Below are 23,675 nucleotides of genomic sequence, written 5' to 3'. Positions count from 1 at the left end.
GAAGGCTGGAGCATGAGTTGGATTAATAAACAGGCTAACTATATGTAGCCTCCAGGGCCCCTGCCTATGGTGAAGACAGATGAAACTTTTCATGTCTGTCTTGGCCCAAACGTATCTGTTTTTTCCAGAGTATTCAAGACAAGGCTAGTGGTCTCCATTATCTTCATACAAGTGTAGAGAATGGGGATAGATATGGGCGGTAGGTCTTACCTCCTTCATGTTTAAGCAGTCTTTAGTCCCGTTGGTGGCTGCTGCTGCATTTTTGCACAGGCCTTTTGGCCAAAGAGAAAAAGAGAGGAGGAGGAAATGGAAATTCTTGAGACACATGGTCCTCATGGTGCAAGGGTAAATGCTTTAGTCCCCGAAGTGGCCACAGTATTCCTGCTTCTTTGTACACTTGACTAGATTGAAGGTTTGGGCAGATTCCATGTTTCTAAGGAAAATAAAGTCCTGATGGCAGTGTCTCATGACTACTTGAGCTTTGAACTGCTGACCATGTAGCTGTGACCAAATGTTTATGAAGAGCAGTAACACCAGGTTACAGCTGCAGGTGGGGAAATGTCCTTAGAAAGTTCCATATAACCTCAGGAAAAGATGACATTTTGTCACTTTTTGCCATCTTTCATACCTGACTCAGGGTACCCTGATCTGCAACTGTAGTCACAGAACCCTGGAGCTCTAATATTCCCATGAGGGCGTCTTTGCTTGCTGAGCTTGGTGGGTTCCACCATCTCCCAGAAACAACTAAAGAACAGGTCTGGAGTTCACCATAGAGCCATTAAGCTCAAAAAAGGAGAGCTGCCAGATTCTTAGTGGGAGATAATGTTTCTTCTCCTGAAACAAGAATACCACCAAGAAGCTAAGATGGAAAGGTACTGGAACTTTATTGTCTTGTTTTTATTTAAAATTTTTAGAGTTAAGCATTTCCATCTATGGGAATGATTAGCTTTTTGTGTATTTAATATCCCTTTGGATACTCTTATGTCTTTCTTTAGTTGACACTGAAGGTAGTGGAGGTTGTAGAATCTGAGCACCCAACCACAAGGTAAAGTTTGTGAGCACCAAATTCTGGATAGGACAGTAATAATGAAGGCTCCTGTTGGCCTGGGAGAGAAAAGTGGGGGGAAAGACTGAAAATATTACAACCAAATAAATATAAGTGTCTCCTTAGTATTTGTCATTCCCTCACATAGATTGGATAATAGCAAGGACATTTTATAGGTGGTTGACAAGCCACCATCCACAGCAGTTGTATTACCAGATGTGTCAAAAGTATTCAGTAGGAGACTCACAGGTTACCTGTTAAGCTTCTCTGCAGTTTGGGAGAATCCTTCAGACATCTGTAAAACTTTTGTCATTGACTCGCATGTGATGCCTTCATCTGCCAGGTGCAAGTGGCTTGTAGCTCATTTTGTTGTACCTGGCATGGTGGGTTATGGTATGTGAAGTTGAGGAGATGATGCTCTGCTCTGGGAGGAGAACGCCATATAGTCAGGCTCAAAGACCTCCTCTAGGAAGTAGCAACCCACCAATCCCTTAACTGTGGTTTCATGTATGGAAAAAGAAATTACTGATGAGGTCTGTGCTGGAGGGCTTACATCTAGATTCATTACTTCCACCCTAGTCAATACACGTTGTGTAGTGACTCCCGGCTATAGTTCTACCCTGCCCTTATTTCTGTGCTTGCTTTTAAGATGTGTGATTCATGAAATTTGCATCTATAAACATGCCCAGCTCAGTGAGATGTCTCCTGATGAGAGACAATAAGTGAATTAACCTTCAAAGGAATGAAGCTTGCTATAAAACCAGCTGATAAGTCTGTAGATCTTCAGCTTTTTCCTTGGGGGTTGTAGTGAATCAGCTTTCGTCTTCAAGAGAAAAACCTGGCTTCTTCATCTGGCTTGATATATTTGAAAGAGAGGGAAAAAGCATGACTTTCATCAGGTGGCTGTTTTAACCAAGCAAAACAAACACATGTAACAGGAAAATCCTGGGGATTCTTCATGTGCTCTTACCGCTGAGGCTCGATGATCAACTTGAAGCTTGGTTTTAAATGGGAGCCAGCAATAATATACATTACACTATTGTCTGCAGTCTAAACATTGTCACGGTCTCAATTTCACCCCCTGGTACTGTAGAACTAGTTTCTGTTCATCTGCTGGTCTAAGCCCTGGGGTTTGCCTGCATAATATTGCTAAGTTATTCTGAGTGTGCTCCAGCTATAAAAACATTGCACGGGGCTTTTAACACACACACACACAAAATTGAATCTGCCCTGCTTTGGTATTGGTGGCTATGTCATTTCTTTATCGACCAGACAAGCTTTCTCTCTTAATTTCCTTGTTTCCAGTGTTTTGGCTGGGAAGCTTAGGTGTTTTCAGCTATCATAATAAAGACACTGTAAGAGTGTGTCAGGAGGAATCCTTCTGCTAAATAGGCAATAGGCAATTTTTGTTATTTGCAAAAATAACAATTAATTTTAAAGACTCTGTGGATTAAATACATTTTATTAGATTCACTATTAAATTTCTTGGTTTTTAGAGGAAGTTTCTGTGCAAGGGTCAAATGCTTTTCTCTTTGGTACTTTGAAGGAGTCAGGATGTTTCAGGTACATTGACTGACATGCTGGAAGTCAGGATTAGAGCACAGGTCCTTTTTCCATGGCCTCTTGAAAGCCTCTGTCAGTTTTGAGGTTGAGTCCATGAAAGAGTTCAGCAGAACCTGAGTTCCATTGTATGATTTTTTCCCTAAGTGCTTGGTGGTGTCAGAGGAAGTTCCTTGAGCTTCTCGCTGTTCTTAAGCCACGTTGACAGTGATGTAAGACCAGTGCTCTTTTTACATACAATAAACTGAATTTCCACATTGCTGTGAGGATGAAGAAGTGGGAGATTATTAAGTAGCAGTTCCAGAACATGCACCCAAAATATCAACAGTTTTGTAGCCATCTCTTTCCGACCAAGGAGACTGGTGGTAAGCAAGTGTCTCAGCACTAATCAAGTCAGAGAGGTGACGTGGATGGCAAAATGTCATCCCTGCACATTCCAAGTGATTGCACTTACTATACACAAACAATAGGTCTTGATTAGTTGTCTTTGTGCTGTATGTGTCACCATATCCCTGAAGTGCTAAGTCTGCTGTCATGAAGTATACATGCCCACAGTCTGCTCCAGGTGAGAAGAGCAGGAAAGATTGTGCACACTTTCTCATCAAATAATTTAGAGCTGCTGTAAATCAAACTGATGCCATTCAGCTGAAGAAGTGTTTTGAGCACTGTTTTCTTCCCAAGCTCTTAACAGAAAACATAAACCTTGCTCTCTCTTTTTGTAAGGTGGTTTTGGAAGATTGCAGGACAACTTTTAAGAGTTTCTGGATTTATATAGCACGCAAGGCCTTTATTAAACCCTTGCTTTGTTTTTCACGTTTCATTCCAACAAGTATTATGTACATTAATGCACACTCAATCCTACAGGATTTTAATTTATTTTCAAACTGGACAGACAAATTGTGGAGTGGTATCTCTTAGAGTAAATGACTGATACTTGGAATGTGACTCTTGCACTTTACTGGATTTTTTTTAAAATAAGCATTCTGGAATCATAGAAAAACACTCTTTAACTAGAGGAATTGCAAGCTGCCATGTTTTAACATCTTTGCACCCTTTATCTTATCACTAGCATTCCTGAAATAAATGAGTATTTACTTGGTATATGATGGAATGACAATAAGGGCATTTTGCTGAGTGCTCTGGTACCTTTTTGCCTTCTTCGTAAATTTATCATCACAAATTCTTTAATATGCCAGATCAGTGGCAAAGAATATGACTTTTGACTTCACTTATTGAGCTATTCTGGTTATGATGCATTTGTCCTTAAACACATGGGAGTTTTTATCATTTAGTTTTTTTGGTAAAACACCCTTTGACAAAGATACCTGGATGACAGCAGCTGATTTTATGAAATGAACCAAATAAATAGATGTGGGGTCAGTAGAATAGATTCAATACAAAGAAAGATATGCCACCCATCTTCAAATGTGCAGTATTATCAATATTGTATATGCAGGCATACTCCAACCAAATTTAAGGCAGCTTTCCATATAGAAATGCTCTTGTGCAACTTTGATAAGTAAGTTCTCTGCCAAGTGTCCTCTCTTACACAAGTACTGATTGAACCCTGCTTTCTGAAGTCTTATAACAAGACATAACCATTCACTAAGTTTATTTGCTTTAACAGAGAGCAGATGACAGCTCAGAAGAATAAATACCCATAACTTTAATGATGTTATGCACAAGCTCCATTTGGAGGCAGTGATCCAGATCAGTTGATGGAAAAATTGCTTTGCTATTAATCTTGTACTGTTTACCCATTTTCCTGTGTATTCGAAAAGTTTCTCCCAGAAGGATGCTGTTGGGATTGTTTGACATTATTTAGTTTTTGATCCATCATGTTTGTTTCTAGAAACCATGAAAATGCATTGTTTTTGTTACTTGTCTCATTTTCTTGTCTAACCGGACCAATATCTGCTATTTAATTGCAGTAGTTTTAACTGCTAATTTTCATATCATATACGTCATGGCTGCTGCGTGAGAGGATAAGTGAATATTCCTCAGAACAGAGGGGGCTGCTCTGTAGATGTCTTTCTTTGCTCCATTGTTTCATGATACTGCTGTTGGGAGAGTATGGTGGGATAACTGCATTCATCATTCCGTACTGGCCATGGTACCAGATCCCCCTTGATGCAGAAAAAGCTGTCTTCTGCAGAGGTGTTTAATAAAAAAGTGCATTATCGATGTGGTCTGAAGAGCTGAATGAAGCATTCTGGTACTTCTGAGGATGAATGATTCTTTGCTTTCCTTATCTGTCTCTCTCCAACAGACATGCTCTGTCCCTTTACCACTGAATTAGAAACACCTTACAAAATATATAAAGAAACTTACACTGTGGAATTGATACTGTAATTGATACAGCTGTAATAACAAATCAGAGTTTCTACCTAGAAGGAAAAAGAATATTGGTACATTGCCTCCTTTCACACTTGCATTCCTTTCAAGCCTGAAACAAGGCTAATATTGATGTGAATGAAACTGCTTGGGGTGATGTAGTTTCTGTTTGCCTTTTGCTAGGTTGCCTTGAGACAACTGCAGAGGTAAGACAGATTGCATGTCCAATATGATTAAGCAGTGCTTTCCTTCAGCAGTGACTGTTGTGTTCGGCCTACTGTACCTGAGGAAGAGAATTACTGTCTTGTAACAGATGTTTTGAATTTGCACTGTTTTCTACAGCTGAACATGTTGATTTTGGGTCTCATCAGTTTCATTTGAAGTCTGATCAAAAACTAGAAAGCAGTAACTTTACTGTTTCATTCCCAGGACATGAACATTAGAGCCTTGATTTTGTTTATAGTGTTTGGGTGAATAAGGCAACCAAGCCAACTGCATAATAGCGATTTAGCTTGGAAATAAAATATTAGATGTGCTATTCAGTTTCCAACTGGACGGCTATTATTTACAAATTGTTTTTCCATGGAAGCTAAACTATACTACCAGCGTTCTATACTAATTCAGCTTTTTCACACAAAAAGGGCTTTGTGTATGCAACATGTCTATTGCATTCCCTCACCTTTGTTTCCTTATGGGGCAAGGTGAAGACTTGTGGAAATATGACATTAGAAGCTGTTGTGGAACAGCCAGTGAAGAACATTTGGGTTTTTTGTGTATCTCAAGTAAGATTCTAGTGATGACTAAAAAGGTCAGGTAAGAGGCTTGCAGATGTAAAAGATCTGTTTTACTGAGAAAGTAAATTCTGTTGGACTGGATTTAATTAGTGCAGCTGAGTTGCCACATCTACTCCAATAGAGGTCACAGAGGAACTTAGAGGCTGCTGTTACCTCTAGCCTAGCAACTGAGGGAGGGACCCAATCTCCAACCACAGTGTACTTTGTGGCATAAAGTTTGCATATAAATGCTTATGCTTTGTGGTATGTTCATTTTCATATTCGAATCTGGGACATTTGATTTTCCAACTGTCTGATTTTTTTTAAGCAAAAAACTATTGAAACAGATTTTGGAAAAAATCCCCAACCTTGCAGGACACTGACTGGAAGAGGGGAACTAAGCTGACATGATGGTGGAATGTGATACTCAGTCTTTATTTATCTTTGTTTTCTTCCTGTAGATGAAGTGGTTCATGTCTCAGTCCCCGAGAAGCTCACCTTTGAGGAAGCTAAAGAGCTGTGTCGGAAAAGAGATGGTGTTCTTGCTTCTGTTGGGAATCTGTATGTCGCCTGGAGGAATGGCTTTGACCAATGTGACTATGGCTGGCTGGCGGATGGCAGTGTTCGTTACCCAGCCTCAGTGGCAAGGCCCCAGTGTGGTGGAGGTTTACTTGGGGTGAGAACCCTGTATCGCTATGAAAACCAAACAGGCTTTCCTTACCCAGATAGCAAGTTTGATGCCTACTGCTATGAACGTAAGCTTTTTTTTAGTTATAATTTTCAGTATGCTCACCGTGCTAACCCTGAAAAGTGTTTTCTTTAATATGTGTTTTGTTTCAGTTCTTGCGGTGTACATGAGTTTTTAAAAAATTGTTTTATCACTATGGCTTTACAAAAACAGAAAGAAAAGCCGAACTAAAATGAGTGTCTAAAAGTAACATTGACAGACAAAGATAGGCAAAGTTTTAAGGTAAGATTTCAGCCTGAGTAGTGTTTTTACACAGAGGGACACACCGTACCCATAGTCACCCTCAGTCTGCAGATAATTTGGTGCCTGAGTGCGCCCTGGTCTCTTTGTGTCAATGAACATAAAAACAGAAGAAATGTCCTACTTGACCAGGTGAATGACTGTCGTCTAACTTGATGTTCTGTCTCCAGTGATGGCAGTTAGAGAGACTGTTTACAGACTGCATACAAGCCTGGCCATTTTCAGGTCTCTGAGATGATGGTAATTTGGGGGTTATCTGCATTCCAGGCATTTTGTCCTATCATATTTTTCAGGCTTCTAAAGCAGTTGTAAGTTCTCCTCTCACTCACTCAGTGTTTCACACGCCAGTCAGCTGGTACTGTGGATGGTCTAAATTGCCTTTCTTACTGCTGCTTGTTTCTCTCCTGGTACTTTCAGAGATGCAGCAAGCATTTGCCACATTCACCTGGTAGACTGCATCAATCTAAGCCAGATCTCCTCCACACCTGTCAGCTTTCCTTTGGCTTTGGAGTTAAATATTCCTCTGTAACCTTGTTCATTGTCAGTGCCAGCAGCCTGGCTCTGCTATTATTATGGTGTAGCCTATCCTAGCATACGTTTCTTTTGTCCCAAAAGGTTAACCAGCTTCTAGTGTACCTGAGTTTCTTTTCCCTATATCATCTCACCTGTGCACCACTTCTAGACCCCTGCCTGTCTCCCAGGCCTTCCTGGAACTGGCACTGCTTCACAGACTGCCACCATGGAGGTCCTGGTCTCATCTGCCTGGCCTCTTCCAGAACATCCCTCCTACAATTTTCTCTGTCATTAGTGATGACTACTTACTCTTTCCCTACACCTACAGAAACCCATCCGTGCATCTCAGGATGTGCAACATGTACGTTTCTGTGTAGCCCTTTCAAATACCACAGACCAGCTATCTGTGTCTGTTAAGAGAGGATCCCATCACTTTAGTTGTACCCTTTTAATAGCCCCTCCATCACAGAATGTTGTTCTTTGTGCAAGAGGACACTGATACTGTTGGAAGGTGCATCACATTGAAGAGATCAGAGTGCTTCAAAGAGATCAGAGTGCTTCTTCCCAGCTGAATATCCTGCTTCACTGAGACTTGAAGCCTCCTCAGCAACATAGGGAGGTTGGACTGCTCAACAGTTTTCCTGCGGGCCTCTCTGTTCAAGGAAGTTCCTGTGGCTGCAAATAGTACAACTGACATTAACATGTAAAGGCTACTTGTGTTGAGTTAAAAGTTCAGAACTTGGTCTTTAACTATGAATATCTAGGGTTTTTTGACTCAGTCCTGTAAGTCAGAACAGCTTGAAATGTGCAGCCTGTACTGTCCTCATTTTTGTGGGTGGTGAACCAACTGCAGCTGCAGATCTTTCTAACTCAGGCATTGAAGGCTCATTTATGAACAAACCTTACTGCTTGAGAACAAATCCCAACATCTGGTGCAATGTTACAGTCTGGCTGTTCTCAGACACTCTTCTCTGCAATATTTTAAAATAGAATTTATTTTTGTTTTTAATCTTTATTGCTTGTGGGTAAGGTGTTCCAAAACTTTGCATGTGGAAGTAGTCCTAATGGACTTCGAGGGAACTGCATAAAGGAATAAGGACTAGTTAAATTCAGGAGTGTGTGCTGTAATCTGCAGAGCAGAGTTTTGTCATATCACTCCTTCTGTTCTTCCCCCAAATTGTTTATGATCGGTTTCAAGTGTTGTGGGTAAAATTGACTTTAATGGGGATGAAAATCATCAGTCCTTCTGAAAGACCGAAGTACGGACTGGACATTTTGCCTGTAATCTAGTCTTTAGTTAGGACAAATTCTAACCTTCTGGTTTTCTGTGTGAATTTCTCCCCTTTTAAACAACATGTGCCTTTTCAACGTTCTTTCTGGAAGTTTTAGTTAACAAATTCTAGTGACATACCATTTGTTCTGAAAACATCCTTGATAAGTATTGGATTGTTGCCTTTTGTATAACTGCTTTTTCTGCAAACTCTTGCCCTTGATACACGGAGAATAAATATTTCATCAGTTTGCAACCCAGGAAGTAGACAGTCTATGACTGTCAACCCTTTTACAAGAAAAAACCAGACTAAACAGAACCAACACAATTTGGTATACAGTGGGCTGCTCTGTAGCAATTTTAATTGCATTCAACTTTAGATCAGAATTAATTAAACACTGCTAGCTAGATGACTCAGGTTTTGCCAAATACATCTGGTTTTGTGTAGGGAAATGCAGCAGTGTAATGCTGAACCGTGTACCCTCCTTCAGGGTGCCTGTCTGCCACATATTTCAGAAGTTACTGAAAGCGCTCTCTCCCTCTCAGAAGGTGCTTGGGATCTCACAGGAGCCAGCTGTACCTCTTCATTGCTTTTGCTAAAAGATTTATGCAAGTAGTGAGTAATGAGACTTGCTGCCTAGCATCTTGGTCTTTCATATCTCAAGCAGCTGCCTGAAGCAGCGACTGTAGAGTGAGTCATTCCCTCCTGTTGGAACCTTGGAGCCAGTCCCTTCTTTGGGGCAGAAAAAAGGAGAAGAAGAAAAAAATGGCTCTACAATATAGCAGGAGGCTTGAATTTTAAGTCCTTGTTTCCAATCATCTTTTGTCTGGAAGTTTCTTCCAAAGCTTCTCATTGTCTCTATTTTAAATTTTCAGTGCAGTATTCCATCACATAAAGTCCACTATCCCCAAGTTCTTACTTCTTTTAGCTCAATATGAAGCTTTTACACAGTGATTCCCACCATGCCAGACAACAAAACTGTTCTCCCCAAGACCTTGACTCTTTCCACATAACTCTAATCCAGTGCTTATGGCTCTTACTGAGCTCATTTTGTGTCTCACATTACATTGTTATGTTTCCTTGCTCACCTGAATACCCAGTCACACCAGAAAAAACTTCTGTTGCTGAAAAAGAACTAAAAAGGGATGTTGTTACATGCATTTATGAGATCTCGGTCAGCTAAAGGGAAAAACACAGAGTGCCTCTGTGAACAGGGCAGGATCAAGCCAGCTATCCAGGTAGCACGAGTGCTGAAGGTCTGCAGCACAGATGTTCATGTGGTGATCTCAGTTCTTTTACAGCCTCCTCGTAAAGTTTCCTCTGCCTCCTGTGTGAAAGCTAGTGAAGTTCCCATTGACTCAGCTCCATGGGTAATGGCCACATGTTGCACATTTAGTCTGAAGTGAAATGGCAATGATGAAGGACCTGTGTTTGCCACTTTTACTCATGCTGAGTAATACTATACTCCCTGAGTAAGGGCACCAAAACAAATGCCTCACAGCCACAGAAAGGATGAGTCCAGTGCTTGACTTTATACATACTCTGAAGCAATAGATTTGTGGCAAAGCAGGCATCTGTTTTAGTCATTACAAAGACAAATCGTATATTTAAGAAAGGGGATATCTCTTTCTTCAGCCCTGCTTAGACTCTTCACTCCTATACTGTGGTTAAAAGTCTCTTTGGTGGAAAATCTCAAAATACTAATTTTAAATTGCAGTTCAAAGAAACCTCAATCTGTATTTTGAACATTTTACTTACTTTTAAAAGGAATCATATTTATTAAAATACATGAAAAACAGTAACCTGAGCAGTAAATTCAACTTAAAAATAATATGCACTAGTTTCAATAAAACAGCCAACCTGGACAACATTTAACAGTACAGTTAAGTTCAGGATTTTAACTTCAGCAGTGTTCTGGTTACAGAATTACATTGTGCAAAGTGTCTTGACTTTATGAAAATAAAAATGGCCCAGACTAATAATACATGATTTAAAAGCTAAAAATCTTGTTAAAAAAAACAAACAACCTTCTTCACTTTGATCATAAGTGTTTTTCACTCTACAGAAACCACATGGCTCTGAGTTTCTGAAACATTATCCGCGTGTTGCATATCATCCCTCCAAGACTTTCGCCAGAATTTTAAGTTCTTTTTTTCTGAGAGGTACGCAATCATGTGTCTGTTGGGGCTTGAAAAATTTCAGATTAGACACATGATTAAGTACTTGAAAATCCTTGGAGGCCATCATCAGAGGAAAAGTTTTTCAAATGTTAACATATAGGACTTATAACATATTAATATATTTACAAATAAAAGAAAAAAAACCATAGAACAACTGTTGCTGAACACATGTTTATCTGTAAGAGAAAAAAACATTGTATCAGCAAAAAAAAAATTAATTTTTAATGGGTATCAACTTAATAGTTAGTTCTTGCATAAAGCTATAGGGTATTTATTTAATTCCATCCCTCTATCTCCCAGTCCCATCATTTCTAATTCACTGAAGTTTGTGGGAATCTTGCCACAGACTTCAACTGACTTTGGATGGGGCATTTTATACTACAGCATCTGTAGAATAAGTTACACTCCAGAAATGCACTAATCAAAAGGTATACAGTTTTTGTCTTACACACCTGCAACAAAACTGAACTTGATGAACTTCATTCACAGAGGTGATTGAATTTTTCAAACATAAATTCTGTGCTTTGCTGAGAAACACTGATTTATTAAAGCTGAATTCTTTCGTAGACCTGTATTGATTTTGGCGAATCTTTCAGCAAAACATTTTTTGCTTGACTCAAAACACGTGTTGACTGTTTTGCTCTGGATTTGACCATCTTGTTTCAGCTTTGCTCTTTCATTTTGACTTTGTTTCATGCACCTTTGTTGTTTCTCTTTGATTATGCCACTTTGGTTTGGCATTATGATTTCATTTTAGCTGGAGACTGGAAAATTCCAGTTCTGAGACAGCGTTGCTGTATGTGTTCATCATGAATAGAGTCCACATTATTTTGATTTCAGTACAGCCCCATCAAGAGCGTATCTAAGTCAACCACTGCTTGTGACTGAGGGCCTCTTTCTTTGATGCTTCATCCATCTAAAGCTCAAAATCAGAGTGCACTTTTATAGAATAAATATAGGAAGCAGCAACCTTCATACGTATCAAGACAGACCTTTGTAAGATGAAAGTGGAGAATAAAGGTCTCTCTGCAAACCTCTTCCCTTCCTGCCTCAAAACCTCTCCAACCAAACCCTCTGTTTCTTGTCAGTTCAAGTAAGAGTGTTTCGCTAGGACAGGGGTGTTTGGTAATGCAAGGTGACTTGCAGGCAGTGTTCTTCTATGGAGGACTTCAGAGAAGGGAAGGAGAAAAAAGGCCCTTCTTCGGGAGGTCCTAGAGCATGAGCCACCATAATTGCAGACTAAGGCTCAGAAAACATCAAATATGCTCCACTTGTCCAGCAGCAGAATGGATAAGATTTTTAGGCATAGCTCAAAAGCTGGCAGAAGAAATGTTGTCTTCCCTTTTGCTGCATGTGACTTAGTTTGGAAAAATTTGAATAACTAGGCAGTTCTGTCCCTCTCCACAGCAACCGTCAGTAGCTACATGTCCCAGCTATTTCCTGGATGAGGGAATTATTTCCAGCCTGATGTCAGGGACTGTATTAAGGGAGATCTGTGGATTTTTGATCAGTTTGGGAACGACCACGGAATACTGAGGACATAGGGTGTGGAACAAAATTATCAATCTGAAGAAAAAGAACAAAAAAAAAGTTCATCTTAGATGAAACACAATAGAGTGCTGAACATAATAAAGCCAATGATGTCCTCCACCATTTCACAGTCCAGTATCAGAACGGGTAAAATGCCTTTGAGCAGGCAAGCATCTCAGGGTCATGGCACTGACCACAGTGTATACAAGGCTGTTGGCTCTGGTTGTGCTTCCTTTCTCCTCTGTGAAGGTGAAGATATGCAAAAGGCTTAAGCTGCCTTACTGAGGCAGCCACCACTGGATAACAATTCTCTAGCTTTTATTGTTTTGCTAAGAAGGTGGATCTCTGTGCTTCTCTCAGGTATGCAGTTTAGCAAGACCTACATAGCTGCAGAGATCTCCAGTAATATCTTGGACCAGGTGTAGGAAGAATAAATCCCTGAAGGTCTCTGCTGGGTTTATAGCAACAAGCAAACATCACAGAGGCTGTGCACACTAACAGCTTGCAGCATGTTTCTTACTCCACTCTGCTTCAGTTGCATGGTGAAGGAATTTTGAGAAGTCAGTCAGATCATGCTGAAAATGGCAAGAAGATCTCAATCTGCTTCAGGCAATCCTGTGCCATAGACCTCACCCTGAGAAGGAGGTGGTGGTTGGGTGCAGCTTGACCCTTAAATGCAGTATAAAGTATGAACAGAGAGAACCTGATTTATCAATCTAACTGATGTATGTGGAGCAACTGTTTGGAGCCTGAGGAGGTGGAGCTTCAGGTGAAGATGCTTCTTTTGCCAAAGCAAGTGAACTTGCATTTGTCTCAGTGATTCAAAACTGGGTTCCTTAAGAATAGTCCCTAAGTGCAAACACTGGACAGAGGGAAAGAGGAAAGAATAGAGGACACAGTTGAAGACATTTTCCTTTCATTCCCCCAGATCACTGAATGGTTCAGGTAACAAGGACAGGATTAGGACCAATAAGGTGAAGAAGTAAAAGATCCATCCCTTTAGGTGTTCAAGTACAGGAAACATAAATTGGTTTTGCTCTTTATTACCTTTGCTCACTGCTGTGGGAACTGGGTACCACTCAAGGGACATACGAGTAGTTTATCTTGTTTCACAATAGGTGGGGAGAGCAAAGCAGCAAGAACTTTGCTGTTGGTTCCTGACCTGAGTGACAATCTTGGCTCTCGTTGTTCTTCAATTGTTTTTTGCGGTCAGGAAGCAAAGATTACTGCTTTTATTTGGTGCTGAGCTACAGATTTCATTAGGAAGAACTGAGTAGAAAGACTCGCTGATTTTTTGTCCTCTTTGGCAGTTTTATTATAAATAATGTGGAAAGAGAAATGCTTTTTGCTATTGTTCTTTTGTGGATAGATTGACAGGTTATAATTTGTTCACAGAACTACACTTGCATGTGGGAAAACCAGGAGATAACATATCCTTTTGCCTTTAACCGTCTGACTTCAGAAGTTATGAAATAGCAAGTGGTTTTACTTAAGACTGTTTGTGTTCACAGAGCTAATAGAGCTGCGGCCTCTGCTGTTTTGTTAGCTGGAAGAAAAGAACCTTGGGCAATGGTGTGAAGAGGATGCATGACCTTTCATTATGTTTTTAAGTTTTTCCTTACAAATAAGTTAGACTACTAGCTTTTAAATTTCTTTTTTTTTAAGAATCCAATTCATTTTCTCTGATATTGCACATATTTTGTAATTGGGAATGGATACTGCATTTAGATTTTTGAATTATTTTTCTCATTGCATTTGGCTCATGTTTTGATGTCAAAACAGAGCGTAGGTAAGTGGGAGTTACACCTGGAGTTGTAGAGAAACTCTTGTAGCTGAAGTATCAGATTTTGAATCCTCCTTATGCTACCACATGTCTCGTAAGAAATGAACAAAACTTCACATCCCCTGTCCACCTTTCTGCTTCCTGAAATGAGTGAATGAGCAGGTACTAAGTCAGTGTAATAATGAGGGTTTTCTGGCTCAGTCTGTAACACAGAGCACCATTTTATTTTTTTTTTAAATCTGTTCTTACTCTTAGGCTTGTCCAGTGTGGAAGGTTCTGCCAGTAATTTAAACTCTAGCTGGCATACCTCCTGGAGTCAGGGCAGCATTCAAGACCATCTCTCTGCCAGGGTTGGTAGCAGGGAAAGGAGAGACACACAGGACAAACTTAAAAAAGCAGCAAACAAATTAACGTACAAAAAATATGTAAAAATTAAGCAAAGCAACCTCTCTGCTTAGGCATCGTGCTCTAAATGGGCTGGAAGATGACAAACTGATATTTTGGAATAATTTCTTTTGGCTGTTATTCACAGAAAGAATTCACCATTTCCAGGGGTTTTTTTTGACTTAAAACAATTTTTGTTGTTTTGCTGTTGGCAATGACTCAAAATGATTTCTTTTTCTATCTGTAGGGTCTATGTCCTTCCAGATTCTTAAGTACATACCCAAATGTAAATACACAAACAATATTTCTGAGTGCAGAGGAATTGCTCAAGTGGTTCAAGTTAGACACATAATTAAATTTTTTGTGGAGCTGGTTATGCTGAAAATGCATATCTATAAATTATAACATATATAATATATATAATTTTTAAAATAAGAATTTTCTCCTCCAGAAAGTACACCCAGATATCCTGCAAATATTATTAAACAGCACAGAACACATTAAAAATCTTATTTGGTAATTGCAAAGTTAAATCACATGTAAAGTTGTGTAGTGTGATTTCGTTGAAAATATATTAAGTTTTAATATTGCTGCATTATTTTGAATCCTTATTTAAACAATGGTGGGAGGGAAGAAGAAGAAGATGATATACACTGAAAGCATAAAATAAATAAACAGAGAGTGAAAAAAATATAGTAACTCTGCAAAGTCATATACTCCATCCAAAATCAACTTCATGCAGGTTGTTCAATATAAAAGGAATTGATTAAAAAATGACAAGATAGTCTTTGATATGAGCAGCTGTTGGTGAGATAATTTGCTTTCTTGCTTCTAATAAGTTCATGAATTTTATTAGGAAAATCTGCCTCATGTCTTGAATCAGAAGAAGGTCAAAGGAGATAGCATATTGCATGCATGATGCAAGGAGTACAGTAATGCAAAACAGCTGGGTGGAGTGGACAACAGTTCAAACTGATGTTCAGTCTATTGAAAAAGCAACCTTCTCCTTTTTTTTTTTTATTTTCACACAGAAAAAAAAATGACATTGATAGATTTCTCCTTGAAGAAGCATCTTTTTTTGATCGACTCAAATAAGTTTGCAAACCTGAATGATCTTTATGAAAAATCTTATATTTATGACAAAGCAGTTTTAGAGGTCCTGTAGTTGATTTTAACCAGAACTGCTATCTGCACACCAGTAACCCTGTGTCAGTTTCCACAGGAGAAAATTTGGTGTTTATTGATAAACTCTTCAAAAATATGTGCTTTTCTTATATCAGTATATGAATTTGATATTTATCGATTCACTTATTAATATAAGCCAATAAAATACGCTTAATGTTTTTTTCCGGTTTACTTCATAAATGTGTAGCTATTTTATCAAGTAATTAGTAGATAATGAGTCATGAACAACAAATAACTGCATCTCAGGCATAAATACGTGAACTTTTGGGACTTCCAAACATTTCTTGGAAATTAGGAAGCTACGTAAGTGGTTGTGAGTAAGTGTAAACAGTTTCCCAGCAGTGATGAAATACAGTTACCTTTTTTCCACAGATTTTAAAAACTATTCTCATGCTTTCATTTTTGTCTAGCTTTGTTAGAAGGTATTATGTTTTCATATTCTTTCAAACAGTAGTAGTCATTTAAAATATGGTAATTGGGTTCTGAATAAGTACTTGATGTTGGCTGCAAAACAAATTCAATTGCATTAAGGAAACTTATCCTATGGTTAGAAGGGAGAACATGAGAGTATGCTATCTCCTTTCCATTTTGCCATAAAAAAGAGCTGTTAAGGCAAATTGGTGGATTCTTTGGTAGAAATTTAACAATTACCAACTACCACTCAGGAGGACGGTGCTAACTTACTTGCGTGTACTCTTCACTCCCTAGTTGTGAAGTAAAACTGTGGTTTAAACAATTCTCATGCAAGCAGAGAGGGAAAAAATTGTAAGAATTTGTTCATTCTTGACTATGTGAATGCCATCTTGAATCACATAGGCATTGAAAAGAGCAGTAAATATCCACTTTATGTTGTAGAACCCCAAAACAGAAAAATCACTTGTGTAAAAGCTGTGCTTTGCTTAGTGGGATTTCAAGACTTTACTCTGTCGTGCTCAACTGAATGTTTTAACCTACATAAAAAGAGTATATAAGTAGCTAAGTCATCTTTGTAAAACCACAAAAGGATTTAACATACAGTAGGGAAAATAATCCATTCCTTTTTCTGCTGGCAAAGAACACCAGAACTTCTAAACATAGCAACGTCATATTTTCTTACCCTCACAATTTCCTTTTCACTTTCACTTCTCATTCAAGAAAGCTGAAATATCAGCTCTTTTTTTCTCATTTCCCTACTCTGTAAATCTACCCTTTCTTCTAGAAATCCTGTGTAGCCATCATCTGGCAAGCCTGTCTACTTCAGGGTAAATCAAATAGGTCTCCTGCAAAGGCGACATTTTCAAAGTTCAGTGTGTGAAACTAAACAAATATTTGTGTGACCCTAACTTACATATGTGGAATTCATATCTACAAATATCAAAGCCGTACCTAATTAGACATGGGTGCGTGAAAAGAACTGATTTGTGCACATACACTGTGTATGCTTGAGTATAATTTGTCATTGTACAAATATGTGACTGAGTTGAGTCTTTCTAAATTTTTCACTTATTTTCTTCCTCTTCTTTGCTCATACTATTAGTTCCTGCAAGCCCTGATTTAGGCAGAGGCTGCACCATCATCTAGAACATCTTCATCCCTATATGCCAGGCATTAAAAATTTTAATCTCAGAACTCACTTTTTCCCCTTATCTGAAAGATATTCCTACCTTACATTGAGTAGAGTTTCCCGATCTCTTTTATTAACTCACAGCTATAGTAATGAGCCTTTAGCCTTTAGCCTTTCGTGTAAAATACTGTAACTGCTTTGATTTCTGCATGTTAGGGGAATAGACTTCTTTGCTGTATTGGAAGTTGAGCAATATTTTCTTTTGCAAGAAGGTATATGTGTAGTTTTGTCTGTCTGGTAAGCAGTTAGTCCTCATATACACAGTCTGTTTAACGCATTCTTCATATGCCTGGTGTAATTTAAAGGACCATATTTAGCTCTTTACTTGTATCCGTATAAGGCTTTTGACTGTCTGTCACAGCAATTAACAGCACTGATTTAAGACATTCACATCTTTCACCTGTCTGTTCCTGTTGCTTTTCTGAAGATTACCGACCTGGAAGAACTGGCAAAAGGGAAGATGTTTCAACCTTGAGCTTTTCCTGAGTAAATCCTGTTTTCTGAGCACAAACCACCTTTTTCAGGAGTTTAAAATCCAATACCAGACTATACAGTGTCATAGTTGTTGACACACATTTCTTCTTCAGATAGGACGGAAATCCGGGGTGGAAGGAATGGACAAGGCATAAGGCAGCGAGATTTTTTTAAACATCACAATTTGGTTCACTGGAAAGACCTTTCTTTGTGTCTCTTGTGAATCTAGGATAGCTACCCCCTTACTCTTTCCATCATTCAGAGGGTTCAACACTCTGCCTTTTTATGTTCAACATTCCCATAGAAGCACTCTTGTGTGTGAAGGAGTTTCAGATGCATATCTTTGAATTGTTTTCCAAAGATCAACATCATTATAGTATTAAGTTTATGATCTTATGGTTTACTGTTCTCACCTTTCCCCATAATAAATTTCTCTCAGTATAATTTAAATGTAACACAGCAGCTCTTGTGGCATTGAAAAACAGTACTTTCTGATGGCGTGTTTGTTCCTGTTGCTTAAGCATGCTGTCACTCCAGTGAGGATTCCTTTTTGCAATTTGTAATTATGTGCTGAAAATAAACTAAAGTTGTATTTCATTCCCTTTATACATTTGAGTTGTATGCTACAGTAAGCTTTGAAGAAAACCCACAGGTTTGCAGTACCACTCATTCATGACATCATGAAATAAACTTTTATATTCCCTGATCAGTACTTAGCTGTCTGATGGGTACTTGTGTGATATGAGGACTTCTAGGGATAATTATATAAACAATGAATATGTAGAATACTGCTACTCTTCTCGTTTCATCTGACTTTAAGTTAGATGTTCTGTAGCTTTATAATGTGTTACCTTATGTCATTCAAAGCTCTGTTGTACGCTAAACAGCTATCTAAAGCCTTTGACCTTTCTACTTGTTTCTCAGTGTAGCATTTAGTTTTTGTTGGAAACATTCAAACTGCATTAAAGTAACATTGGTTTGTATTCTGACTGAATGATTCCTTAACATTTTTTTTCTTTTTTAAGGTAAAAAAATCATATCAGAGCCTACAACTGTTAAGCTGATTACATCCCTGAAAACTGACAGTGTGAAATCGTCATCTGCTAAAGTTACCCTTAAACCTCCTGTTTTTGAGACTTCAACTACTGAAGTGGCTGTCACCAAAACAGAGGTCCCTGCTTTGGAGGAAACAACCCTAGAGACTGAAGAAGATACAGAAATGACTACTGAGGTGGCTGAGGAAAAAAGGGAAATGGAGGTGCTTATGGAGAACATTAAGTTAACCACCCTTCTACCTCAGACTGTCACAGATGGCGAAATAAGCACTTACGATACACTCGGAAGGACTGAATATGATGTTTCACCTAGGTTAACAGAGAGCACATCTGCAGCTTTGGAACTGGAGCACACTTACTCTGAAGCAGAATTGCCCGAGGAACAAGGTAGGTCTGAAAGCATTGAGGACGCTTTCTTGACCTCTATAATTTTTCAGGATAGCACAGCTGTAGCTAAGATTTCCACTGGTTCATGGGAAGATACTGAAACAGGAGATACACAAAAACATGATGCTGATAATCAGACTGAACAAATAGAAGTGGGTCCTATGATGACAGCTACAGATAGCTTGTTATCAACTTCTCGGAGAGAGTTTCCCAGGACAGGGACTTCAGTTTCACTAACAAAAGATAATATGTATCTTGGTGCACACTCAACAAAAGAACCCACAAAAAAGTCAATGGAGGCGAAATCTGACAAGAAACTTACAACTGTTGTAATCCCTAAAGCTTTGTTCACTGATCAGTATGATCTTACTACAGAGGGGGAGGGCAGAGAGAGCATGTACACTGTTATGCCTGATAGAGTTTCTGGCATGGCTACTGGTAGTGTCCCAGAATCAGATGTGCCTGCTGCGTCAGAGACACTCGTAGATGAGCATGCAGTAACCAGTGGACAATTTTCTACAGCAGATGAGTCAACTCAATTTGTTAAATTTAGTTCTACAATGGTGTTTGATAATGAGGCATCAGCTGAAGGAAGCAGAGAGGACCTGAGAGATGTGCAGCCTACAGTATCATCTGGAATACCTGTATCCTTTTCTGTATCAACTGTTAATCAAACAGGATCTGAGGCCGTCACTCTCTCAGCAATTACTGTTTCCCTGCAAAACTTTGGAGAAGGCACCACATCTGTTATCCACTCATCTCAGCAAACAGAAGGATCAGCCATTTTAGAGGAGCAAGAAAAAACAAAGGAGCCAGAAATGAGAACAATGGATGTTAAGATCCCTCATGCCATAACCGTCATTCCTACTTGTGTTACAGCAGAATCTGAGGGATGTTCTGCAAGTGAGAAGTTCACACAGGCTCCTCCAGCTTCTGGCATGTGGCTGCCAACAGATAAACATCAGGGGTATATGACAAAAGAATCATCTCATACTAAGAGAATACATGAGTTAGATACAGAAGATGGTATCTCTGGAATGGAGCCTACATCATCTCCAGGGCAAATTACAGAATATACAAAGCATCCAGGAGCTCCAGTTTCAGCAGTTACAGATGAAACTGAGACAAGCAAGGAGCCAGCGGAAACGAAAAGTGATGAAGAGGCTGTATCAGCTGATTTTGATCACAGAAAAGATACTACAGGTGTCTCCCACACAAGCAGCTCTTTGGATTTGGAAATGGTCACAGTATCCAAAACATCAGTGGATGAAACTGGTGCAACAATAAAGTCTTTTAGCTCCTCAGGTGTTACCATATTACCAACTGCTATGCCCACAATCATGGAGATAACTGAACATGAAGGAGATGAAACATCAGGGTATGTTTTGAAAACGTCCATTCCTACCCCAGAAGTTGAACAAAGAGAGGCTACTGACACATTGGTAGCAACGCCTGCTGAAGAAGTCTCTACTGAAATGGGGGTCTCAAAATATACAGTGACAGAGGAAGGCCAGACAAGTATTACGACATCAACTGAGGAAGAGTCAGTGGCAACAGTTCAAGACAGAAAAGGAACACCATCAGCTGGCTTTGGAGGGACAAAGGAATCCATTATATTTACAGAAGTAACAAAGGTAGATGCTACCGTTCCACAGAAAGAACGTGATGCTTCCCTAGTTCCAGTTACTGTAGTGAGTGAGGTCACTAGAGATATGCCAGTTACTGATCAGACTCCTTTTGATGGTGTCTTTCAGACAGAAGCCATAGAAACAACTGCAAAAGATAGTGAGGTGTTCCCAGAGGAACTCTCCACGAAAGATCAAGATAAGGAACTAGATACTGCCACAGAGTCTACCTTATCTGTGACATCTGTCCAAATGCATGAACAAAAGACAGCACCAGGATCTGAATCATCTCAAACAGCTATTCAGGAAAAACAAGATGAGACAGGTTCAGCTTATGATGAGACATATCCAGCAACCGAAGTATTAGTGCCTGCAGTGAAGCTCACAGATTATGGAAGAGTTCTGGGACCTGATGAAACTAGCACCAGGACCTTGCATCTCACAGTGACTCCAAAACCTGAAACTGCTACTGATCAAGAAGAGAAGGTCACTGAAGTGATGCCTGTAACAGTGGGTACCCAAGCAAAAACATACGAAAGCACAGGAACCCCCACCAGGGAAGAAGACAGTGATGTAGAGAGCCTGGAATCTGTGTTGCCCCCCCATATGATGCCAACAGGTCGTTCTACTGTGGAAAGCATTACTCATCTGACTTTGGGAGCTTCTCCAAGCCAAACTCTGGAAGGTTCAGGAATATCAGAAGAACCTGAAGATATCAAACCAGCTGTATCTTCAGCTAATGCAACAGATAAGGCAGCAATTCTCAGCGATGTAACAACACCTTCCATTAGTGCTGTAGACAAAATTCAGCCTACATCAGCATCCAAACCTGTTGTTACTCAAAAGTCACCACGTATCATTCCTGAGGAAGAAGAAGAGGTAACAAGCAATGACATCATCATCATTGATGAATCCATTTCTCCCAGTAAAGCCACTGCTGATGATGATCTGACAGGAAAGATGTTAGAACCAGAAATTGATAAGGAATATTTCACAGCATCAACTGCTACTGCAGTTGCACGACCTACTGCACCACCCAAAGTGAAGGAGGCCACAGAGGCTTTACAACCTCAAGAGGTGTCTCCTTCTGCTTCACACCCTGATAGTGGAAATGACATAAGATTGTATGTTATTCAAATCACAGGCAATGACACAGGTAAGATTTTGCCTTTTAGACCTGCAGTCCATCAGAATGGACAGTTTATCACAACAAACTGGTGTACTTTAGAATGTGCTGGGGATGTTTCTTGGATCACTGAAGGATGCAAAGTACAAGTTTTATCTAGACAGCAACTTACTAAATATTGGTAGGTCTATTTTTCTATCCATTAAAAAACTCTCAGAAATGTGGTATGTGTGTGGTTTGGGGTAAGATTAATTTCTGTGTAAGAACGAATATGAAACTGTTGTATTTCTTCTTAAAAGTCATGATGGCTAAAGTCCAGTTTTCTTATTTAATGTTGTCAAGCCACTGATTTAACTTGAGCTATCTGTGAAACAAGCATTTTAATTTCATAGCTTCCATTCCATGCATTACTAGTCCTAAACGAAGCACTAGAGTATTTTAACATTCCATTAGTCTGTAGCAATTAACAATGCTATGTACAGTGTAGTCAGCTAAAAAAGGTTAATTTGCGTCTGCAAATTGACATAATTTTTAGTTTTGTTACATTTTTTAGCTGATGATGCTGTACATGTGTATGTAGCTTCAATTCCATGGGTATCCAGAACAGAAACTCCTGAAGTAGCAAGGAACTCTTGAGTTTTATGATGAATATGTCTCCATAATGCAATAGCTGAAGGCTATGCAATTTTCCATTACAGAAGTGTGTCAACGGACTGTTATTTAGGATGTCTTGGTAAAACCTTATTTTTTAAAATGAAACGTGAAAGAACTGACAAAAAGGATAAAGCTCAAAATATCTATTAGGTTCAATGTTGCATTCTGTATAATTATTTTATAGTTATTTTATAATTAATTTATTTTTTGAAGGAACACAGTAAAAATTCATTTTATGTCTTATCTACCTTAACTATATGCAATGCTTTTGAATGGTTATATAAGAAACTGTTTTCTCATTGGTTCTCAGCCATAACATCTTTGAAGCCATAACATATCTTTGAAGAATTTATCCAACAGAATTCATAATTTATGGAAGACTTTTGGTTGGTTTTGTCAGGTTTGTGTTTGGTAGAGTTTAATTCAAAAATCAAAAGGCAGAAGTAGTTTCCTTGAGATGTGCCATATCATTATTGGACTTTTCATACAGTGGATTTTGTGTCTTTATTCACTTTATGCTTATTATCCTACTTTATATTTACAAGATGTAAAACTGCACAAGTCATATCAGTAGTAGCTTAAACTTCTATTTCAGAAAATAATAGTTCTGTTATTTTAAAATTTAAACACTGCTTTTGTTTCTGTGGTATAGTATCATTATTTTCTCTGAAGCTTTAGATGTTGCTGGTGTCTTGGAAGTCTCAATTAAATGAGACAAGTCCGGTAAGTCAGAGCAGAAGGGTAATTTCTGAAGACTAGAGTTAAGCTACATATTAAATACGTTTGTACCTGTGGAAATTTGGTTAATTCGGCTAAATAATTAATAGCTGGACTGTGTAGGAGTAAACTAGTTTTGCCTGTTACATTGTTGAGTTACACTACAGTTTACTGCGTATGGGGTTGTGCTGGGTAGCGGTGTGTTCCAGGTGGGTGGAAAGAAGTAGGATGGTTTGGGAGGCTGTGGAAACTTGGTGTTTTCTTCAGATAGTGCACAAAGTATATGATCCAGGATTTTTCTGCATATACATCAAGGAGAGTCTTATTTTGTACTTTTTTTCAGAATGGCGTGGGCATTGTGATTCATTAAATTAGGAATTAGTTCAAGCTGGATTATCTAAAGGACAGTAGATCAATGCATAGCTGCTCTCCATAGCTACTCTTGCTTTCACGTGGGTGATCAGGTCCTTAGGACAGACTTTCTTCAC

General features: G+C 39.0%; 1 protein-coding gene across 1 annotated transcript in view; it reads left to right on the top strand.

Annotated features, from left to right (window-relative positions):
• VCAN (versican) overlaps positions 1-23,675 on the top strand; it is a 111,335-nt gene that overhangs the window by 32,826 nt on the left and 54,834 nt on the right. The window contains exons 6-7 of the mRNA XM_010578053.1: positions 6,174-6,467; positions 18,649-21,846. Coding sequence (XP_010576355.1) covers positions 6,174-6,467; positions 18,649-21,846 — 3,492 coding nt within the window. The remainder of the gene's footprint in view (positions 1-6,173; positions 6,468-18,648; positions 21,847-23,675) is intronic.

This window comes from Haliaeetus leucocephalus, unplaced genomic scaffold (assembly GCF_000737465.1).
Source record: "Haliaeetus leucocephalus isolate CR32 unplaced genomic scaffold, Haliaeetus_leucocephalus-4.0 Scaffold598, whole genome shotgun sequence".
In the NCBI taxonomy this organism is placed as follows: domain Eukaryota; kingdom Metazoa; phylum Chordata; class Aves; order Accipitriformes; family Accipitridae; genus Haliaeetus; species Haliaeetus leucocephalus.
This window is presented reverse-complemented; position numbering and strand designations above follow the sequence as displayed.